Below are 24,261 nucleotides of genomic sequence, written 5' to 3' on the forward strand. Positions count from 1 at the left end.
AGATTCATTGAAATGAAGGCTCTGAAAAGGTCTGTAAAGGAGAGTGAATCAAGAAGGGGGGATCAATAGGGCAAGTACTAAGCAAAACTGAAGCTGAATCCCTGAGGCTGACAAGGGAGAGAACCCCCGTGGATTCTTGGAAACATGCATATGAAATGGTGTTAAATGAAAGGAAACAAAGAGAAAAGAAAAATAATTACAGGATTCAGAGAATGTCAGAGCTAGAGAGGACCTCAGCGAACAGCTAGTTCAGCAGTTCACAACCCCTTCCATGGATTTCTTGTGACAAGTGAGGCTCACAGAGCCTAACAATCTAGGCAGAGAAAAATTAAGTTCTGGGTTATAGTAATAAAACTCTTCAGCTGCTCATTGTCAATCCACTGTTTTCTCCCCTACTTGAGAAAGCTTGTCAGTATACCAGAGAGAATGGTTCCATTTAATGAAATGGAGATTGGGAGTGAACACTGCAGCTGAAAACCAGTGATGTGGCCCAAGCCTTCACGCTATCGGTGGAGAAGCTGAGGCCCCAAGTAACCCTAGCACATACGTCACACTAGCACATACTTCTTGCTCAGCTGGTATCTGTTGAGTGAGTATTGGTGAAGGAAGAGGAAATGAGATGACGTAACCAAGGTTGCCCAAACTATGTGGTTGGCAACGTATCCTGATTAAAACTTGGGCATCGGTAATGAATTTAGACCATGGCACATAGAAGTGCATGCTCATTATTTCTCCTTTCTTTAATCTGCTCAAGTGTAACCTAAGAAATAAAACAACGGCCCAGCCAACATGGCAGTGTAGAGGGAGTCACAGTAACAGCCTGAAAGGACATGGAGTCCTAGAATCCTCAGGATATGGGTGGTACCAGTGTTCAGACCCCAGTGCTTGAAAGCCACCACTGAGGGCTCCCCATACAGTAGACACTGAAACTGAGCAACTGGGAACAAAGGGTCTTTTAACAAGATTGGCCAGGTGCAGAACCGGTAGGGGAAGGTCCTCAACACCTGATCACCTGAGCACCAGTGAGGGCTCTTTCCTCTGCCTGGAACACCCCTCCCATGCCAACCTCCTCCTGCAAGAGTCAGTGTTTATATCCTTTATATTGCAGCCCCTCTTCAGAGAGGCCCTTTCAGATCACCCTCTTTAAGAAGTTTCCCACTGTTCATCTTCTTTCAAACCAGAAGTGTACAGAGATCTTTCAGGTCCCCAGGCCCAACCACCTCCCGACTCCCCTGTCAGATAACGTTTGCATAGTCTACTAGCTACAGAGTTAGAACCACAGAGTTCCAGGTTATTCCTGGAATTTCATTCATAATACTGATAGCTTATCATGATTTTATATTCATGTGTTTATCATCTATAGACAGCAACTGTAATACTACTAATTACAGTTAATATTTATTGGGCACTTACTGGGTCAGGTACTATTCTAAGTCCTTTATATGTCAATTCATTTAATATTCATAAAAAGCCCCTGAATTAGGTTCTATTATGAGCCTTATTTTACAGGTAAGGAAACAGATTTGGAGAGGAATTTGGCCACGTTCATATAGTGGGAAAAGGACAGAGCCAGATAACAGATCCAGGGAACGTGGCTCCAGAAGTTAAGCACTTAACCTCTAGGCCACACAGAAGCGCCGTGAGGGCAGATTCCACACGTCTTTCTCGCCCAACTTCATCCTCAGGACCTTGTATGGTGCCTGGTATGGGATAGGGGCCTGATAAATATTTGTTGAAAGGAAGGAAGGCAGGAGGGCTGAGGAGAAGGATGTGCTGCTAGCCCTGTCGTGGCCTCGCAGCTAAAGCAGGGCTGGGACCCACTGAGGAGTCCCTGCCTCAACTTGGGAGCAACAAGGGATGCTGGACGTAGAGCTGAATGAGACACCGTCCCTGTCCTTGAAGTGGGGGGGGGGGAGCGGGCAGTGCTTCCATCCTCATCTCAAGGTGCCCAGTGTTTCCGATGCGCTCCGATGAGCCCCGGGACCCTTCAGTGAGTTTGGGGCTCTTCCTTACCTACAAAAGGAGGCTCAACTGTAATGCAGCTATTCTGTTCCAGGGCCCCTGTGCTGGTCTTCAGAGCACATCAATGAATAAGACAGAGCCCTCTCTCAAGGAGCTCACAGGCTAGTGAGGGAAGAGGAAGCCTGAAACCAAGGAAAGGAGAAGAAATTAGACTGGTCAGACTGAGAAGAGAGGGAAGGGGGCACGGAGAGGAGACTCACGTCTCTGAATGAATTCTACCTCTGGGAGTCTTTACTTGTTTTGCTCACGGAGCCTGGGACCGGGGCATGGGCTCCTGGTTGAGAACTGCACCTCCCCCTATCTGCATATGTGGACTGCTCCACAATACATGATACTGTGACCTGTGTTACTGGAAGACAAGGTAAGGCTGATAACTAGAGGAATGAGCAATATAACATGCAAGTTGCTTTATTCCACACTGATTTTTCCCAGGATATTAACATTGTGTCCCACCGAGGAGCAGTGGCTGAGCACAAACTACACTAACAGAGTGGAAAGTGGTTGCCTCAGAGGCATCCAGTACTCTGGGTACTGGACAGAATGCCCTTTCACCCTCCATCCTCTTGCTGGGCTGTTTGCCTACATACTCCTTGAAAGAGCTTATGGCGTGGTGCGGTCCCATCTTTGAGCGTTTGCCCTCGCCCCCATAGCTTCAGCAGCCTTGCCTTCCTCATGCCTTCCGTCAAGCTGCCTTTGCCAGTTTTAAGGTAAAACCCTACATTTGCTGTAGTATGTGTGTGTGGGTGTGGGTGTATTTATTTAGTCAAAGTTTAACAGATCTTTTTAGCTCTATTACTTTTATTAGGATATTTAGAGTTTTATCTTAGCAGTATGGTTACAATATTGTACAGGTTTTCAGTGGCCTGCCTTAACCCTATTTTTGCAGAAAGTCATGTTATTTTTTATTTATTTATTTATTTTTTCGGTACGCGGGCCTCTCACTGTTGTGGCCTCTCCCGTTGCGGAGCACAGGCTCCGGATGCGCAGGCTCAGCAGCCATGGCTCAGGGGCCCAGCCGCTCCGCGGCATGTGGGATCTTCCCGGACCGGGGCACGAACCCGTGTCCCCTGCATCGGCAGGTGGACTCTCAACAACTGCGCCACCAGGGAAGCCCAGTCATGTTATTTTGAATGTACAACTCTGCAGAACACAGAGTGTTTCAGGAATGTACATGTCACATTACAGCAGAAATGCCTGTATCCGTGTACCAAAGGCTTTCCCATTAGTAATGATGTCATTCCTTCCAGAAGTTCTTGGAAGTAGGCATAAATGGCAACCATCACACTCATTTTCAGATGAGGAAACTGAAGCTCAGAGACGTTAAATGACTTACCCAAAAGGAGATAAGATAGTCTTATCTTATCTGTCCCCATGGGCTAAATGAAAGTCTTCGACTCCAAGTCCATTTACCCAGTTTTCATTGTACCCACACACTTAGCACATTACCTAGCACCTGGTAGGCAATCAATCACTAAGTTATTCCATTTTATGGATTAAAATGCTGTTCCATTTTATGGATAAGAAACTGATGTTCAACAATTAAGAAAATTGCCCAACAGGACAGGAATAAAGATGCAGACGTAGAGAATGGACTTGAGGACAAGGGGAGGGGGAAGGGTAAGCTGGGACGAAGTGAGAGAGTAGCATTGACATATATACACTACCAAATGTAAAATAGCTAGCTACTGGGAAGCAGCCGCATGGCACAGGGAGATCAGCTCAGTGCTTTGTGACCGCCTAGAGGGGTGGGATAGGGAGGGTGGCAGGGAGACACAAGAGGGAGGAGATATGGGGATATATGTATACATATAGCTGATTCACTTTGTTATAGAGCAGAAATTAACACAACATTGTAAAGCAATTATAATCCAACAAAGATGTTAAAAAAAAAAGAAAGAAAATTGCCCAAGGTCACACTATTGGGAAGAAAATGAGTTCTTATTTGAACCCACGTCTTCCTGATTCCAGAGCCCATACCTTTCCACAATATCAGTGGAAAAACACCTACCACATGTAGAATAAGAGACAAGTTATCTATTTTAACGATTATGTATTTTTTTTTACAGTTGTATCAGTGTTTATGGCAAGTAATACTTCTCATCCATTTACACTGGTAATATATCATCTCCTATAAAAGTACCTTTAAGTTTTAAAAAAGTGAATCTATCGAAAGAAAAATAGTAAGTTGATTTGAGAGAAGTAAGTGGACAGCAAAATGGAAAAAGTGATGGATAAATGACTGAAACTTGAGAAATACAATTCATAATCTTAACAAAGTCCTTAGTAAAACATTTGCTTTATGCAATTGATTCCCATAAGCTATATCAGCAGATATTTCTAAATTACCTAGAATAGAAAGGAAATTAAAATACGCATGATTCCCTGGCCAGTGTTTTAGGGAATTTAATGTGCTCCTCTTCATTTCAGAGTCTGTGCCAATACTGTTTCTTTGCATGACTCAGAGTTAGTTGGTCTAAGCAGTACTTGCGTTCTCTCAAGAGAGAGGAAACAGTAAAAGAAGGAGGCTTAATATACTTTTTAAAGAGAGTAATGGAAGCTTCAGGTCCTAGTGAATATTCCCAAATGATCCATATGCTTGAATGTTCATGTTTTGCAGAGAAACAAAGCAAGAGGCCCTGGGCCTACTAGAGACAATTAGGTCTCCATCCTATCTTGGCCACTCAGGTAAATGACAGCTGGGGATCTCACTGTCCCCGTGGGCTAAATGAAAGAATTTTGATTTCCATAACTATTTTCCAGCAATGTGAGACACACCCAATCAAGAATGACTATAATTGGCAAAAGCAGCTGTCCATATAACTTAAGAGGCTCTTGCCTACCACAGGCACTGGAGCCTTCCAGGCTTGAGAGTCTGTGATTCCATGATTTAAGTTCCTTGGATTGCAGATGGCCACACAAGTAGTAGTGATATATACATAGGGCCATTAAACAGTCTCTGAATTATGCTCAGAATGTTACACCACAAGCAGCATAAGCCAAGCTGGTGTAAATGCCTACCTGCCCTACTAGGCAATGAATACTTTGGTTACTTAAATGTCCATGTTATTATCACTGTGCTCATTATAACTGTAGATATGGAGTTTATATTTCTGAAAAATGCATAAAGTGACTTTGTAATCTATTGAACACAAGTTAAACTATCACTGGTAAATATTCTTTTTCTCACTTTATTGTGATTTACTTTTTTTTAACTAAGAAAGCAATAAATGCTGACTGTAGATTACTATACAGTGACTATTCACTCCCTCCTTCTAAACCTCTATCACTTCCCAGCTCCACTGATATTGGACTTGGCCATGTGACTTGCTTCAGCTAATAGAATGTGGGCCAAAATGACAACAGAGCAGTTCCAAGCCCAGGCCTTCAGAAGCTTCCCATGTTTCCCTTTGTCCCCACCTCTGCCATGAAAAGAACAGAGCCCTGGCAGATTCTGCTTCTCCAGGGTGGGTTCTAGAATGAGGCACATGGAGCAGACCTGAATTTGACCCTCGGCCCTATTTCTCCAGGTTGCACCTGAGCACACACAACACAGCACTTCTATACACAGTTCCAAGAAAAGCCATCATCACTACTTAGAAAACTGCAGGGGAGGCAGATGCAGTGGGGAGGAAAGAAGACCAAGCAGGGCCTTGAAAGGCCATGCCACCTCAGCTGACTGCAGACCCATAAGCAGAAAATAAATGACTGAGCATTGCACAGCACTCAGATGTTACTGTGGTTTCTTTTACCACAAAAGCTGATTAATCCACCTACTGTGATCAGTAAAAATGTACAGAAATCATTTACTTTTAAAAGTAAATCAAATCTCTCTAATCCTACCCCCAAGTAAGATAGCTGATAATAACTATTCAATATAACTTTCTACTCCTTTCTCTGGGTTTTTCAAGGATTAAATGAGCAAATGCACGTAAAAAGCACTTAGCACAGAATCAGCATATGATGTAAGCATTCCTTAAACATTAGCTGTTTTTATTAATATCCTCATGCAAACAAATATGCTCAGATATAGGTTTTCTAAATTTATGCAAACATGAAACCAAGCTATACAATTCACTGGGCGAATTGCGTTCTTCACCTAACGCTATACCATGGGCTTTTCTCAGGTCAACACACTTTTTTAAGGGCAATTAACTCATTTTTTTAAAATGGCCACATGACATTCCATGGTTTGAATATCCCATAATGTTTTATACCTATTTCCATTTTATAGATACAGAAGCAGAGATTCCGAGAGCTGAGAAGGTAATCTGTCAAAACATTGGCTGCCCCTCCCTGTCAGCCCGTGACACACTCTGGTCAATCAAAGGTGAGTAGAAATGACTGCGGGCAAAGCTTGAAGAACTATCCCCTGGTGTCACCTCTCTCTCTTCGCTGTGACGCACACCAGCAATATCTCAGATGGGGGTCACTTCTTCACCCAGAGTCTCAGCGTAAAGAGCTAAGCCCTAAATCGGGATGGAAATGTAACATGCGCATGAATTAAACTCATGTCGTTTTAAGCCTCTGAGATTTGGGAGGTGGTTTGTCGCTGCAACATAACTGAGAGAATGTTAATACAGTGTTTCAAGACTTTCAAATGTCTGGGCGTTCGTTGTCACCGGTTTGGCCAAGCACTAACACACTAGTCAATCAAGATGTGGGTTGACAGAATAATGAGAAACAATTTCCTCCCTAACTAGGCAAAGGACAGGAGAGCATCACAGAAAACAGAGGTCTAAGGATGCAGACCAGGAGGTGGAGGACCATCTTTTGCGTGTGGAAAGCCTCTTAGGAGGGCAGGATCATGAGGACTTGGACCCAGTTTCTCCAAGTTGCAAACAACATACACACGAACTCGCGACATGGCGCTAAAGTCAGTAGTTCCAGGAAAAGCCATCATCAGTACTTAGATACTGCAGGGGAGGCAGGCACCATGGAGAGGAAGTAGGCTGAATGGAACCAGAGGAAAGCTAATTCTAACATCACTGTGTATCAGCTCTGGACCTCAGTTTGCTCAGATGACTGTTCTGAAGATCCGATGAGGCCCAGCAGGTACAATCACAACTAAGAAGAAAATACACTTTGATTTTTTTAATTCCAAGTGCAATACATGTTTACTGTAGAAAGTTTTAAAACAAACAGAGAAGCATAAGGAGGAAAAAAGAAATTACCCAAATATCACAACTGTTGACATCTTGATGATTAATCAGCCATATTTCCTCCTAGGTAAATTCATACACGTATAGTAAAAGGCTTTCTGTATGCATTTATTAAGTGTATGCCTCATACTTATATATTATATAAGTTCCTCTTCTCATGCTCATCCTCTCCATTCTTCCTTTCCAGCTTACCTTCTGGTTCCTCCAAACACACCCCATATTCAAGCCCCACATCCAAGCCCTTGTACATGAATTCCCTATTCCTAGAGCACTCTCTCTCCAGTCTCCTCTTCTTTTGGCTACTCCTACTCATCCTTGGGGGTCTCAATTTATTCATCACCTTAATAGAGGACAATTCTCTGACTGCCACCCTTGTCAGATGTCCCTTCCACGTGCGTCCAGAACACCCTGTCCTTCTTTCTCACAGCATTATCATGCTCGACTAGTCTTGCCCCTTTATCTCTATTTTCCTTGCTATACCCCAACTTGTGGGCAGGTACCATAGCTTTTGTTCACCAATGCTTCCCAGTGGCTGCCTTATAGTGAATTCTCAAAAATTGTTGAGTAAATGAATAACGTTTAACAATATGTGCTACCTATATTTCTCCTGAAATCCTCAAAGCACCTGGCATTTCTCTATAAATATCCACCCAAAGATTAAATATAAAAGAGGATGTAAGACATTGCAACATGTCTCATGAAGTTTATAAATTAGTTGGGAAGAAAACATGAGCACAAGGAAGCATCAGTGTGTAATTAAGCGCTACGTCTTTCACTTCTGCCTGCTCCACTAAGTCTCTTCTAACAGGAAAGGGCAGAACAAAATCCCTAACTTCAGTTCCATATTTCTTCTCTCTTCCAGGGCATCTTGCAGCACCAGTTGGAAGAAGAAGACACTAGCAGCTTTAACATATATACTCCAAAATCTTGGTGTTTCAACAGTAAAGTTGATTTCTCATTCAGGCAAAATCCAGTGCAAATAATCCTGGCCAGTGGGCAATTAATCTTCCACGTGGTCATTCAAAGATCCAGGCTCCTTCCACCTGTGGCTCTGCCCTTCTCTATGTCCCTGAAGATGGCGAGAGAGGGTTTTATGAGCCAGACCTGTAAGTGGCACACATCACATTAACCCCCTTTGCACTGGTTAAAACTCAGCCACGTGGCCACACCTAATTACAAAGGAGGCCGGAAAATGTAGTTAAGCAGTATGCTCAGGAGGAAAAGAAAAGGAGTTTGGGGAACACTTTGTAGTTCTTCTGCCCCAAATGGTAAGGGAGTATCTAGTCTTAAGTGATCCCAAGTACAGGTAATTTTGACTTATGGACACTAAAAACACTTTTTTTTTTTTTTTTTTGGCCATGCTGTGCAGCTTGCGGGCCCTTAGTTCCCTGACCAGGGATTGAACCCGGGCCCTCTGCAGTGAAAGCACTAACCACTGGACTGCCAGGGGATTCCCAACAATTGTTTTGATCGAAGAATGTTCACCTAACTAACATTGGACATGAGAAAATATCATCTTAGGTTTTCAAATTTTGAGAGGAAAAAAAAATGTCAGTTCTAGAATTGAGAAAAAAAAGCCACTAATATTGGTGACCACTCCCAGAAAAATTCTAAAAGAGAATATTTTAAAAGGTTTTTATGAACTTTGAAAACAAAGGATAACTTGAATACTGCAAGTTACTACGGGCTCATTAGGAATTGTCATAAACTAACCCAGTATAGTGGCTGGCACATTGTAAGTGGTAAATATGTATTGAATGGATGAATTTCCATTCTACTTTTAAGGCAATTATCACATTGATAAATAACTATAACTTCAGAAAGTTCTTCCTTAAAGATAGCTGAGTTTTCCTCTCTAACTTCTAGTCATTACCCTTGCTCTGACCTCAAAACCTGCAAAATAAGTGAACTCCCCCATGTGATAGCTGCACAACTATTTGGAGACTTCTCTACATGGTCTCACGGTCCTTTATTTTTCCCCTTGGGTAAATATTCCCAGTTCCTTCAATTCTTCTCCACGGGTCATAGTTTCTGGCTTCTCACCATTCGGCTGACCTTCTCTGAGATCTCTCTGACTGATCAAAATTGCTTCCCACAGTTTCACGTCCATAATATTCCCAGTGAGGTCCTATCGGCAGCATTCAGTAGACATCACTCCCCAGCTCTGAGGAATCGCTAGAAGCACTTAAGTAGTGAAGATGCTGTCAAAGGGAATCCTACATTGGGAAAAGGGCAGAACTTGGAAGGTGGCTTCTAAAGGGCCCTTGTTACTTTATGATCCCTTAAGTTTTGCAGATGTTCTGAGTGCTGAAAAGACATCACCGTAAGGGGGATGGTGTATACAAAAGCGGGCCCATCTCAGCCATCTGTTCTCTCTTCTCAGAATGAATTTGTCTACAGGATGCAAACACTGCCCGCCTTTGCCAGGGACCCGTGGGTAAGTATAATACAGGGTGAAACATGAGGAAACCCATTGTGGCCTCATGTCTGCCACGCCCTCCAATCTAGCCTATATCAGCTATCAAGTGGGCATGCAATCCACATTCATCTGATTCCTGTATCTAACTTTCAGCTGGTTCTGAACTCAGAAGGGAACGAAAGAGGATGTGATTTATCACCCTCCTGAAATCCCAACTGCTATAAAGAAAAAACACAGAGACTTATGAAAAGGCATAAGAGAGGAACCTAATTTAGATGGGGGTGGGTACAGGGGTCTAATATAAAAGAAAGCCTCTTTAAGTGTCATTTAAGCTAACCTCTAAAGAAATAAAAATTGACCAAGGAACAGGCAAGAGGTAGGAGGGCTCATATAAGGGTTCTTAGGCAAGAAACAGTCTGTCTTGTTTGAGGAACTGAAGAAGTCCAGTGTGGGAGTCATTAGGACTGGTCGCCAAAGATTTGCATCTCTCTGCCTTCCAGACAAATAGGATGGCATTTCCTGGTCAACTTGTGGCTGGGTGGGGCCATTAGACTAGTTTTAGCCAATGAATTGTAAGAAGTGACATGTGACATTTTCCCGCAAATGTGCCTAATTGCCTGGCTAGAGCCCTTCAAAGCTCCCTTTCCCTTTACCATGAGGTCTGTAATGCTCCTGAAAGTGCGTACTCCATCAGACTGGATCCCAGGGGAAGCCAAAGTGATCAGACTGCCTGACAACTTTTGATGGACATGGAGCAGAAGCGAGAAATAAAACTTTTTTGTCTTAAGACACTGAGATCTGGAGTTGCTTTTTTACTGGAACATAACCTAGGCTATCCTGACTGATACAACCATAGCCAGTGTGGCTGCAGAATAGTGAGGAGAGAAGTACTAGTAATTTCAGGCTGGTGAGGTAGGATAACCCAGGTCATGTGAGATCTTATAGGCAAAGTAAAGAATTTGGGTTTTATCCCAAGTCCAACATGATATGCTTAGGGAAGGTTCAGCCGGGGAATTTGTTAGAAGTTTTATGTATTAAAACAAGTTACTGTTGCTATTTGACTATTAAAACACCCTCTTTAATTCTGCTATAGAAAAGACTATTTTTAAGAAACTCATCAATAAGCATTTATTTGAGTACCTTCTATCCTTCCATGTACCAGGCACTGCATTAAGCATTGGAAATATAAAAATGAGTAAGACACAATTCCTGGATTTGGAGTCAGGGTGTAAGAAGACATTTACAAGAACACGTGATGTACATTCTCAGCTTCGGGTCTGTACCCAGTGTGATGGGAGCCAAAGAAGATAATAACTACTTGAGGGTGAGAGATGGGGTAACAGCAAGCTTCAGAAGGAGCAATTATTTGAGTAGGGTCTTGAAGGGTGAGTAGGAGTTAGCCAGGTGGCATTTTGATTAAGGATGAAAATAAATGGAAAACCAGGAAAATGTCAGAGGTATGGAAAATGTTTAGGGTAGCTGAGACTCATAGGAATGGGAGGAATGTGTAGTGTAGGGTGTGGTAAACTGTATTACTATTTGCAAATACTTGCTGCCGCTCCCCCTCACAACAGGCTTGGCCACGTGAACTGCTTTCAGTAGAAGCTTTAAGCACCATGTTCTTTGCTGTCTGCCATAGCAATCAGCAATGCTTCAGAAAAGGTCCCAGAGCAAAGACGATGTGTCTGAAGCAGAGACACAAGCAACCCGTAATGGGCATGAAGCATGAGTGAGAAATAATTCCATGGTTGTCATTCAGTAAGATTTTTGGATCGCTACCAGAGCATAACCTGGCCTATACAGCAGTGTGCATTTCCAGCTCTTAACTTCCAAGTGCATAGTAGGACTGCACTTTCCTGAACCTTTTAAGTAAGACGTGGTCATATGACTAGTTTTTGATCAATACTATGTAAACATAAGTAACATGTCATTTCATGGAGGAAGCTTTTAAAGCCAATTCGGGGGCTTCCCTGGTGGCACAGTGGTTAAGAATCTGCCTGCCAATGCAGGGGACACGGGTTCGAGCCCTGGTCCGGGAAGATCCCACATGCCGCAGAGCAGCTAAGCCTGTGCGCCACAACTACTGAGCCCGTGCGCCATAACTACTGAAGCCCACGTGCCTAGAACCCATGCTCCACAACAAGAGAAGCCACCACGATGAGAAGCCCACGTACCACAACAAAGATTGGACCCCACTCACCGCAACCAGAGAAAAGCCCATGTGCAGCAACAAAGACACAATGCAGGGCTTCCCTGGGGGCACAGTGGTTGAGAGTCCGCCTGCCGATGCAGGGGACACGGGTTCATGCTCTGGTCCGGGAAGATCCCACATGCCGTGGAGTGGCTGGGCCCATGAGCCATGGCCGCTGAGCCTGCGCGTCCAGCGCCTGTGCTTCACAACAGGAGAGGCCGCAACAGTGAGAGGCCCGCGTACCACAAAAAAAAAAAAAAAAAGACACAATGCAGCCAAAACAAATAAAATAAAATAAAATAATTTATTTTTTTTAAAAAAGCCAGTATGAATTCACCATGCTTTCTTTTCCCAGTCAAGGTGATTGTGATGATTGCAGAAGCACACATATTTCAAGATGAAACCTTCTTCAGACTCTGTCTTTGAGTGAGCATATTGAGAAAAGCCCCTCTGACCTTGAACATGTAGTATAAGCAAGAAGTAAAGGTTTTTTGTTAAGCCACTGAGATATTAGGATTGTTCTGGTGGCAAACCTAGCCTATCCTGACGGATATAAAAACTGGCACCTAGACACGGGGTAATGTAATAACAACAATAATCAAAGTAAACATTTGTTTAGAGGGCAGTAACTAAGAACACTGTTATCAGAAGGTTAAAGGATGGTGATCTATTTGGTGAACATATCACTGTGATAATTTAGAAGACATATCATGAACCTAATGAACTAAGGCAAGAGATTGTAAAACAAAATATTAGTAGCATGTGTTGATGGCTGTTGGATGCATTTAGAAACTTATTACAAAAACGAGATGAGGGCTTCCCTGGTGGCACAGTGGTTGAGAATCCGCCTGCCAATGCAGGGGACACGGGTTCGAGCCCTGTTCTGGGAAGATCCCACATGCCGCGGAGTAACTAAGCCCGTGCGCCACAACTACTGAGCCTGTGCTCTAGAGCTCGTGAGCCACAACTACTGAGCCCGTGTGCCACAACTACTGAAGCCCGCGTGCCTAGAGCCCATGCTCTGCAACAAGAGAAGCTACAGCAATGAGAAGCCCATGCACCACAACGAAGAGTAGCCCCCGCTCTCCACAACTAGAGAAAGCCGGCACCCAGCAATGAAGACCCAACACAGCCAAAAATAAATAAAATAAATAAATTTATATTAAAAAAAAAGAGATGAGCTCAGAGAAGATTTGGCCAGTTTGCAAGCAGGAATGAAAGAGACTAGGGACAATCTATAAATTCAGAGTAATGGAGGGATAGAGGAGGCTATTGTTTCTCAATCTCAACTAGTAAAATTAAGGAAGATTTTCAGCAAGAAACGGCTAGTTAAAATCAGCCCTGAAGTATGGCTCAAGTCAAAGGTATGGCCTCAAACCTATTGTTAAAACCTCTGGATAAATTAAGATGTTACCGAGCATATGCTTTCAATTAGAGAAAAGGGAAAAGGGAGGAAATGGGAGGAAAAGTATGACTCTCCCACCTAAGCCCAATAAGCGCAAAGCACTCAAAGCCAAGTCAGGAGAGAGATAGAGAGACAGCAAGACAAAGAAACAGAGAGAGACAGAGAGAATATGAAAATGAGATGAATGAGAGAGATATTAGCAGGCAGGAGAGCAAGAAAGCAAAGAAACATGGCAAACAATGGAGGCATGTCTAGAAAATAATTGCCTGTGGCTGTTGACACATGGAACGCCTGGAATCAAACAGATAAGAAACCTACATTTTGGGAAGAGTTGTACTGACAAAAGAACATCAGCCTGGATTAAAGGAGACTGTATTTGAGACTTAATATCACTCTGTTCCCCCAACACCACCCCTATTTTTAAAGGCTGGTTTGAAAACCTATTACCTATGCCTGCTTTAGATGTACAGAAGGAAGACTCTCTCAGAGGTCAAGGCCAGGGGTCACAGAAAACAATGGCTAGGGCAGCTACACTTAGGGAGCAGAATCCACATCTAATCAAGGTGTTGGGTAGGGGTGTCCCCCACATGTCTGCTCTGGATTAATGTCCACTGTGGGGTCCCATTCCTCCACTTTCCGATCAGTGTGTCCATTGCAGTTATCCCATCTCTGTCCCACTGCTACATACTGAGAGTATGCCGGGCAGATATCTTGCCTTTGGATGAAGAGTCACATCTGGAGCTGATAGAGAGTCTACTGCGCATCACCCGCTCCCTGGAAAATGAGCTTGATATACCGTGACTAGGTGGGTCTTTAGGGTCATCCCCCTTGAGAAGAGAGTGGAATTCTGCCTGTGGGAGGACAGTAAGCCAAACATTTGGTGAACAGAAAGGGAGACTGTTCGAGTCATTAGTGTTGTTTCCCAAATATTCCTGGCTCTCTCCCTTTGAGACACTTGGCAGGATTACAGAGCTTTAAAGTTAGGCATGGCCACGTAACTTGCTCTGGCCAAGGATGCATGAACGGGAGGACAGTGTGTCACTTCCAGGTGGATGCTCTGAGAGCCACTGAATGAGTTGCCGCCTTCCCTCTACCCAGCCGAGACCGTAAGGAGAAGCATGCAACAAGATGAAGCCTTCTTCAGCCCAAATCCGTGGGGAATGGAACTCCCCTGCAGACCCACAGCGGGGACATGGCATGAGCAAGAAATAAACTTCCCTGCGTTAAGCCACTGAAATGGTAGTGCTGTTTGTTAAGGCAGCATAGCCCAGCCTTTCCTGATACTAGGAGTGAAGGATGGGGCTGGACAGCAGGAGCTAGGTTGTGAAAGGCGCCCTCTCCCCCGCAAAGGCATCCGAACCCTCTCCTGGTTGTGAGGGGAAGCCAATGAAGGCTTCCAAGCAAGGGCGTTAACATGAAAAGATCTGTTATTTTTTGGATGAAATATGCTATTTCTCAACATAAGGAGAAAATCAGCCTACTAAACCACATAAAGCAGAGTGGAACACACAGAACACTTAGGCAAAAGATATATATTTATGTAAAGTCCTAAGTTTTGAAGTTTCTAAATACAGGAGCTCTGAAAGGAGGCTTTGAAAGGAGCTACAGAGAATCGGGCAAGACAATTTCTTCCATCCCACCATCCAAGGGCCGTTTCCTCTGCAGACAACCAATACTTTACAAGAGTCTCCCTCAGCAGAGAAGATATAAAAAGGGAATGTAACACACACCTGAAGTCTACTTCCAGTTGCCTGTGTGACCTAAGCAGGATACTTAACCTCTCTGGGCCTAGTTCCTCATATACTAAATCCAGATAATACTATATGTAGCCCAAGACAGTTGTAGGGAAAACTATATAAATTGCTCTGGTGAATGCCGGGCTGATGGTAGGTGTTTAATACATGACATTCAATCTTATTACTGTTATCATTAAAATTATTTTAAAAACACCAGCTCCCTGATTACAGAAGAAAACGATTCAGGGCAACAATATAGAGCAGAATGTTCCCTCCTTGAGGAAAGTAACCGGCTCGTGTCATCACTGTACCCTTACCCCCACCCAGTTCAGTGCCTGGCTCCCAGTAGCTACTGTTTTCCCCTGCTGCACAAGGCAATGAGAGGCAAGTGCTGGAGTAAAGGAAAGCTGTCAAGATTTCCCTGACACCAGCTGCTGCCGGGCTGTTGGATCTGAACTCTCAAAGCCACAAATACCTTAAAGCTCTGGGCTATGAACCCAAGGCTGAATTCCCCCAAGCTCAGAAGCTGAAAAGCCAGAATTAGAACCTAGGAACATAAGCTGCTGCAGGTCCAACTTCAAGCCCCAGTCCTGGAGAAAACCCTGGAAGGAACCGACTTCTGACCCTTTCCTCCCTCACCCTCCTGCCCTAACTGCTCCTCGCAGCATCAGTCCACCTGGTCCTGCCAAGTCACACTCTTACATCCTGGCATTCCATCGACGCTCTGGGAAACTCCGAAGAAGGGCAGAGAAGGGGGCTGATGGAGACCACCTCCTAGCCCTGGAGGCGATGACTCTATGCTAACTCAGCCCAGTAAGGTGGGTCTCACCAGCCCCACCTGCAGATGAGGGAACTGAAGCTCAAAGAAGTTCTCTGATTTGCTCACTTCACAACATGGCAGCGCTGGCCACGAGAGAACCCACGATTCCCGACTTCGCTATTCTTCCCACCATACACTTTTGTCCCTAAGGGGTGAGGGGTTGGGGGAGAATAAAATAACAACCACAGAAAAGGAACCACTTACATGGGTCTAGCGCTTCCTAGAGGCTACACAGGATATGGGCCCACCGGCCGGCCGGGAGCGGAGAAATTTTAAATCTTGATTCTACTCCTGACTCGCTGTGTGACTTTTGGCAAGTGTCTGCTGCTCTCGGACTAGTTTTCCCGGAAGCAAATCAGGACGGGAGGAGTGGTGTGTGTGTGTGTGTGTGTGTGTGTGTGTGTGTGTGTGTGTGTGTGTGTGTGTGTGTGTGTGTGTGTGTGTGTTCGTGTGTACGTGGGATGTGTGGTGTGTCTATGCATCTTGTGCGGGGGCGGGGAGTAGGCGATCACCGGGTTCCCCGAGTTTCGGATTCCCTAAACGCTCGTTCCCAACTAGACACCGAGCTGCCCGCTAATTCCACCTCCTGTAAGAAACCTCCTCTCCGAGGCAAAGCTGTGAACCCCCACACCCTTTCTCCCACGGTCAGGAGGGTGAGGTGGGGTGCGGCGGGGACTTAGCTGAACACCAGGTTTCAAGCAATGCAAATCACTCGGCTTCCAGGTGCAGCCGGACAGTCGCTCTTGAACTTTATCAGGAGACAAACTTCAGAGCGTTCTCAACGTGGGGGGCCGACTCGCAAGAACCGCCCCTAAACTTAAAAACCCACTTTCACTCGTCCCCACAGGAGACTTAACAGAGCCACCTTAAGGGCGGTGCTCCCGCCCCCCCGGAAGTGCGGGGGGGGGACCGGGACCCGGGCGCTCTGCCGGCCCGCCCCTCGCGGCGGCGAAATGACATCGAGCCCTGAAGTGGGGAAATACCACCCGCCCCGCGCCCTCAGCCCCAGACACCTGGCCCGGTTCCCCCGCCTTCTGGGTCCCGCATCCCCTGCCTTCCCGCCCCGAGCCCTGAACTTCAGCCCGCTTCCTTCAGAGGCTGCGAGCGCCCGAGTCCGCCCGTCTCGCGGCAGCCACCGTCACTAGGCAGTCAAACTCCAAGACGTCAGCCCACAATGCACCGGGCGGGCCGGGAAAGACGCGCCGGGGAGGGGAGAAGGAAGACAGGGGCTCAAGTCGCGTGGAGGGGGAGGCGGGGGGGAGGAGGAGAAAGAAGGGCCCAACTGTAGGAGGGCAACAGAGCATTACCTCATCCCGTGAGCCTCCGCGGGTCCAGAGAAGAATCTTCTAGGGTGGGGTCTCCATGGCGACGGGTGGGCCCGCCCTCCTGAGAGCGACGCGAGCCAATGGGAAGGCCTTGGGGTGACATCATGGGCTATTTTTAGGGGTTGACTGGTAGCAGATAAGTGTTGAGCTCGGGCTGGATAAGGGCTCAGAGTTGCACTGAGTGTGGCTGAAGCTGTGAGGCGGGAGTGGAGGTACGCGGCCGCAGGCAGGCAGACAGGCACAGTCAGCTGGGAAGGACTGCAAATCTTATTTCCTTTTCCATTTTCTCTCCAACGGCCCGGAGCTAGTGCTTGTGGTTCCCGGGCTGGTGTTCTGGGGAGCGCCGGGAGAGCCCCTTCTCCAGCCGCCCCCAGGCGGAGAGAGCCCAGCTGCGCTAGCGCTGCTGACAGCGTGGAGAGCGGCCACTGTCCGCCCGGGGAAGTCAGGAGAACGGCTGCAGCGGCAAGAAGTTTCCCAGCCAGGAGGACAGGAGACAAGTGGCCGCCGGGTCCCGGAGCGAACTTTTGCAAAGCTTTCCTTTGCAAAGGAAGCTGCCGCGGCGGCGGTAGAGAAAAGGAGGCGGCAGAGACAGGAGGACGTGCGCTCCGCTTCGCTCGAACCCGTTGCTGAACTTGGGCGAGCGCGAGCCGCGGCTGCCGGGCGCCCCCTCCCCCTCGCAGCGGAGGAGGGGACAGTCTTCGGAGTCGGGGCGGCGGAGACCCGCCGCCGGCCGGCCACCGCGGGGTCCGCGCTACCTGCTGCCGCCGGGAAGCGAGTTCGTCCGCGGGCTCCGAGGAACCTCTGGGCCCGAGAGAGCTCCGGGAGTGACCGCGACTTTTCAAAGCCGGGCGGCGCGCGCGAGCGGACAAGTAAGAGTGCGGGCGGCGTCTTAACCCTGCGATCCCCCGGAGCGAGCCGGTGAGGAGGGCGCCGGGGGAGGCCAGCCGGCGGGGGCGCGCGCTCTTCCAGAAACTTTCCTTGCTCAAGGCCCGGGGAGGCGCGGGTGTCCCCCGCTTGCCAGCGCGCTGTTACGGCCCCGAAACTTCTGCGCGCAGCCCAAACTAACCCCACGTGAAGTGACAGACTGTTCTATGACTGCAAAGATGGAAACGACCTTCTACGACGATGCCCTCAACGCCTCGTTCCTCCAGTCCGAGAGCGGCGCCTACGGCTACAGTAACCCCAAGATCCTGAAGCAGAGCATGACCCTGAACCTGGCCGACCCCGTGGGCAGCCTGAAGCCGCACCTCCGGGCCAAGAACTCCGACCTCCTCACCTCGCCCGACGTGGGGCTGCTCAAGCTGGCGTCGCCCGAGCTGGAGCGCCTGATAATCCAGTCCAGCAACGGGCACATCACCACCACGCCGACCCCCACCCAGTTCCTGTGTCCCAAGAACGTGACGGACGAGCAGGAGGGCTTCGCCGAGGGCTTCGTGCGCGCCCTGGCCGAACTGCACAGCCAGAACACGCTGCCCAGCGTCACGTCGGCGGCGCAGCCGGTCAGCGGGGCGGGCCTGGTGGCCCCGGCCGTGGCCTCGGTGGCGGGCGGCGGCGGTGGCGGCGGCGGCGGCGGCGGCTTCGGCGCCAGCCTGCACAGCGAGCCGCCGGTCTACGCCAACCTCAGCAACTTCAACCCGGGCGCGCTGAGCGGTGGCGGCGGCGGCGGTGGGGCGCCCTCCTACGGCGCGGCCGGCCTGGCCTTTCCCGCGCAGCCTCAGCAGCAGCAGCCGCCGCCGCCGCCGCCGCCGCCGCCGCCGCCGCACCACCTGCCCCAGCAGATCCCCGTGCAGCACCCGCGGCTGCAGGCCCTGAAGGAGGAGCCGCAGACGGTCCCCGAGATGCCCGGGGAAACGCCGCCCCTGTCCCCCATCGACATGGAGTCCCAGGAGCGGATCAAGGCGGAGAGGAAGCGCATGAGGAACCGCATCGCTGCTTCCAAGTGCCGGAAAAGGAAGCTGGAGAGGATCGCCCGGCTGGAAGAAAAAGTGAAAACCTTGAAAGCGCAGAACTCGGAGCTGGCGTCCACGGCCAACATGCTCAGGGAACAGGTGGCCCAGCTTAAGCAGAAAGTCATGAACCACGTTAACAGTGGGTGCCAACTCATGCTAACGCAGCAGTTGCAAACGTTTTGAGGCGAGACTGTCGGGGGCTGAGGGGCAACGGAGAACAAATAACCCAGAGAGGGACAGACTTGAGAACTTGACAAGTTGCGAGAGAGGGAGAAAGAGAGAAAAAAGAAGTGTCCGAGAACTAAGGCCAAGGGTTTCCAAGTTGGACTGGGTTGCGTCCTGACGGCGCCCCCAGTGTGCACGAGAGAGAAGGACTTGGCGCGCCCTCCCTTTGGCAGGGAGCCAGGGAGCGGCCGCCCGCGGGCTGCCCCGCTTTACGGTCGGGCTGTCCCCGCGCAAACAGAACGTTAGACTTTTCTTTAACATTGACCAAGAACTGCATGGACCTAACATTCGATCTCATTCAGTATTAAAGGGGGGAGGGAGGGGTCGCAAACTCCAATAGAGACTGTAGATTGCTTCTGTAGTGCTCCTTAAGAACACAAAGGGGGTGGGGGGGGGGAGGCGGGAGGGAGGTTTGCGAGAGCGAGGCCCAGTCTGCAGATGAACTCCTTCTGGACTGCCTTCCATAACTGTGTATGTACATGTATATATTTTTTAATTTGTTGAAAGCTGATTACTGTCAATAAACAGCTTCACGCCTTTGTAAATTATTTCATGTTTGTTTGTTTGGGTGTCCTGCCCAGCGTTGTTTGTAAATAAGAGATTTGGAGCACTCTGAGTTTACCATTTGTAATAAAGTATATAATTTTTTTATGTTTTGTTTCTGAAAATTCCAGAAAGGATATTTAAGAAAATACAATAAAATATTGAAAAAGTGACCCCTCCCCCAACCTCTGTTCTGCATTACCTGTAGATTACTTTGCCAGGTGGAGCTGAAAGAGTTAAGAGTGTCCATTAAAATCACTATCAGTGCTTCTTACTATCAAGCAGTGAAATCTGTTACCTACTGGAGTTAAGAGATAACTGTAGCTGATTCCCTCATCGAGTTATACTCTTTCCTCCCCAACAAGCTATACAGAGTGGCTTACAAAGGATAATGTGGCATTTCAGGAGGCTGAGGGAAGGGAGGTTGTGGTGGAGAGGGGCAGCTCCCTGGGAAGTCAAACGTTTTAAAGTTTGGATCATATCAAGTGGCATGTGCTGTGACCATTTATAATGTTAGTAGAAATTTTAACAATAGATGCTTATTCTCAAAGCAGGAACAGTGGCAGATTTTTACAAAAGATGTATCCTTCCAATTTGGAATCTTTATTTTAACAATTCCTAGATAAAAGAGACGGTCTTTGCATATGAATATTTATAACAGCATTCTTGTCACAATAAACGTATTCAAATACCAATAACAGATCTTGAATTCCTTTCCCTTTACTACTTTTTTTCTTCCCAAGCTCTGTTCTGAAGCATTGCTTTTCAGTTGCTGGGGTTAACATTACTGCCATCTGAAGTTATTTGGTAGTTAAGAAGCAAAGAATTTATGAAAAGTCAACACAGAAATTGCAGTCTGGATGAAACATTCTCCCAGCTTCATTCATCCTCATTCGCCTTCTCTCTCTCTCTCTCTCTCTCTCTGTCTGTGTCTCTCTCCTTCTCTTTCGCTTTCCACACACCCCCTCCCTATGCCTAGACAAATTACCAGTATAGCAGTTTATCATTTCGGATTCTTCTATAGTTTCTTAATTTGTCTCTAAAATAATCAGCCTTGTTTAAATAATTATTATAGAATCGGTCTCAAAAGATGGTACTCTAGATACTATAAAAAAATACACAAGAGAAAACATGAACACCAGTACAATGATTATGTATATAAATCAAAGCTTCACTCTGGAGAAATGGCAGACTTAATTCTGTCTACAGATGTAACTTAAGAGATCAACAAGGCAGCCCTCAACAAGGGAACAATTTTTGCTTGGTTGCTTTTCATCCCAAGAGCCGGTATGATTATCAAGCAGCAAAAGCAATTTGATATCCAGGAATACTTCCCCAAACCACTAATTGAGGCAGGGCTGTTTGCTCATTAGCAGTGCTCTAGTACCCAACAGGTCTGGGAGTGCTAATATCCTGCCTGTGGCTGTAAATCCAAAGACACAGAGAGTTTCTCTTCGGGAGAGTGTCCAGGAGTGGAAGGGATTGGACTGACTTGTTAGCTATCAGGTCCACTCCATTGGAACAACACTTATTTAACAAAGGGTTACTGGGAGCAGATACACTTCTCCAAACAGTGAATTTGCCCATGTCAGCAACCCGGAAGGTGAGTTGATTTTGACCATTTGTAGAAATAGTCAGAAGAGGGACAATAAAGCACTTTGGGGTGGGGCTCTGTGGAAGCTAAACAAGAGCCAAGTCGAAAAAATAAGCAGGCTGGGGAATTAATTACCTGCAAAGGTAGACTAAGCCCAGACAACAGTGCAGCACAGAAAAGCCACAACACTCCCCAGTTTGCTTTAGACTCTGACTTTTTTTTTTTTTTTTTGCGGTACGCGGGCCTCTCACTGTTGTGGCCTATCCCGTTGCGGAGCACAGGCTCCGGATGCGCAGGCTCAGCGGCCATGGCTCACGGGCCCAGCCGCTCCGCGGCATGTGGGATCCTCCCGGACCGGGGCACGAACCCGTGTCCCCTGCATCGGCAGGTGGACTCTCAACCACTGCGCCACTAGGAAAACCCCTAGACTCTGACTTTAAAAAAAATAAAAAGCCTGAAACTCAGGCCTATCCCTACCCTTGTTTGTTTCAACTATCCTTCTGAATGTATATCTCTGAAATTGTAACAAAAGGGATAGAAAAAAAATTGTGGTAGAGGAAATTTCAGCAGTAACCTGTAAACTCTGGAGACAGAAAATCAGATACTTATAGACCCTCAAAGGTCAATGTTATTTTGGCATTCAGTGAGTTATTGTTTGGGTAACACTAATGGTTGGAGAAGATGAAGCTAGTGGCACATGAAACCATTGATCCTCTTTTAATCTGTCTTACATATGTATATTTCAGAGATTCTTAACACTTTGTGTCCATTGGGGCAGAGGATTCATGAACTCAATGAAAATGCCTACAAAATTGTGTTTGTGTACGGGTGTGCCCACATGAACACACACTCCCCTAGGGAGAGAGATCATTAAGCTCTATTTGGTTCTCAAAAAGTTCCATGACTCGAAAAAGGTTAATAATTTCTAAGCTGAATGGCTACACATTCACTATGAGAAACGTATCTTTGTGTGAATCTGAATTTCATGCCTTTTCACCCCTCCATGCTTCTGCTTGTACTCATCCCTCTGACTGGGATACCTTTCCTTCTGGCTCAATTGCTGAATCCTACCCATTTTTCAAGGTTTGGTGAAAGTGGCACCTTCTCTGTGACGCCTTCCTTGCTAACTCCCTCTTCAGGTGGAACGAATATTCCCAATTACGCATCCACAACATTTTATCCAAACTTCTGTGATAGCACTTATCAAAGTATTATCATCGTGAACCTCTGTGTCTCTTGGCTAGAACCTATCCTACTCGTCTGTGGAACCCAGACTCCTAGTACAGTGCCTGGTTACATAGGAGACGTTTATAAAATGTGTGTTGACTGAATAGACAATTGAACTGAAATGCTCCAAAATAATTCCAGGTCTTAACTTCTTCTAGTGAAATATACCTCATCCATTTCCAGACGAACAACGCCAGATGGATTGAAGACCCTCAGAAAAGTCCAACGTGGCCAATCACCAGGTGCTAAAGCCTAGTTCTCAATGAGTGCTCTTAAAAGAATTAAACTGTTAGCACATTCATTCTTCCAGCCACACAGAGCGTCCCTTCCCTCCTCCACTAAGCGGGCATCTTCTCATATAAAATGGGCCTGCGTGAAACATTAAGCTTGGAGGTGGAGATAGGGAAGGATAATATGTGATCGTTAGGCAGGCACAAAAAATAGTTCTACGTGCGACTTTATTAAAAACCACTATTTCATTGGTAATGACAGAGAGAACTTCCTGTTTGTAAAGTTAATGTATTTCAGGGGTCCTGAACTTAGTACCCAGTGTTTGCTTGACAGAGACAAGGATCATGCCAATGTATCTATTCCTCGTGCTCTTTTATTCTTAGAGAAGATACCCATTGAATGAACCAAGGAAAAAGACAATGCCTTTCAGTCTTGCCTACCCCACCACCTACTTCTACGTGGGTCAAGTGGAATGTTAAAGAAGAAGGGAAGAGGGTTAGAAGCTGGGATGGCCCCAGAAAGTGAAACAATCCCTACCTAACTCTGGACCCTGGCTCCAGTTATTTGGTTTTGGACTTTTGACGTCCCAAAGAAGGGCACTCCCCTTGGCCCAGTCTCACTGAGGCCCTTGCTAAGAGTGGGGCTTCAGTGAGGAACACGACACAATCCCTGTTCGCCAGGAACTCCCAGTCTGGTGGGGAAGAGTACGGAGATGAAGCAGAAAGAGGCGCCAGATGCAGGAGGAAGAGACTTTATCAGGAAAGACTTCACGGGTGAAATGACGTCTGAGCTGATCCAGTGGAACTCAGCAGGAGCAAAAGGTTGGAGGAGGAACTTGTGTGCAGAGGAACAGGGCATCAGAAAACATGGTGTGTTGAGGGACTTGTAAGCTGCATGGAGAGGCTGGGAATGAAGGTGTGAGAAGAAAAGTGAAGGAGAAGAAGCAGAAAAGTTTAAGGGTCGGGTTGTGAAGTACTAACTGTTCCATGCTAAGAGTTTGATTGTCATCCTGGTCTTTCTGGAGAAATACTTGAACTGAGACTGATTAGATGACTTAAGAGTTCTTCAGGTCAAGAGCAGAAGAGATGAGGTAGGGAATTCCAGAACGAGGGTCAGCATGAGGAAAAGCCTGGAAAAACTCTGGGGTACCCTAGGAGTTAAGGGAAGGCCTGCCTTCCTGGGGTGGGGTAAGCGAAGAGGAGAGGAATGAGCACTGAGATTGGTACTCACCAGTTTATACTCTTGTCCTTTCCAACATGATTTCATCTCTTCTATTGCATTTTATTTTCACCACTACCCTGCGTGTGTCATTATTAGTAGCTGTGTTTCACAGGAACAGAAGCTGAGGCTCCCAGTGAGTTTTAAGAGTTTTTGTTGAGGCCCCTCATGCAGTGACTGGTGGGACCACAGTTAGG

At 46.8% G+C, this 24,261-nt stretch overlaps 1 protein-coding gene across 1 annotated transcript; it reads left to right on the plus strand.

Moving 5' to 3' along the window:
* The first annotated feature begins 18,139 nt into the window (after positions 1 to 18,139).
* On the plus strand, positions 18,140 to 19,979 carry JUN (Jun proto-oncogene, AP-1 transcription factor subunit). Its single transcript, XM_082647188.1, has one exon. The coding sequence runs from the start codon at positions 18,169 to 18,171 to the stop codon at positions 19,207 to 19,209; it is 1,041 nt and encodes a 346-aa protein (XP_082503314.1). The 5' UTR covers positions 18,140 to 18,168; the 3' UTR covers positions 19,210 to 19,979.
* Positions 19,980 to 24,261: the final 4,282 nt, after the last annotated feature.

The sequence above is a fragment of the Grampus griseus genome, assembly GCF_964374135.1.
Source record: "Grampus griseus genome assembly, chromosome: 1".
NCBI classification, from domain to species: domain Eukaryota; kingdom Metazoa; phylum Chordata; class Mammalia; order Artiodactyla; family Delphinidae; genus Grampus; species Grampus griseus.

Bases quoted from the DNA above. Each gene is read 5' to 3' on its own strand.
- JUN (XM_082647188.1), top strand. From the start codon at position 18,169: ATGACTGCAAAGATGGAAACGACCTTCTACGACGATGCCCTCAACGCC.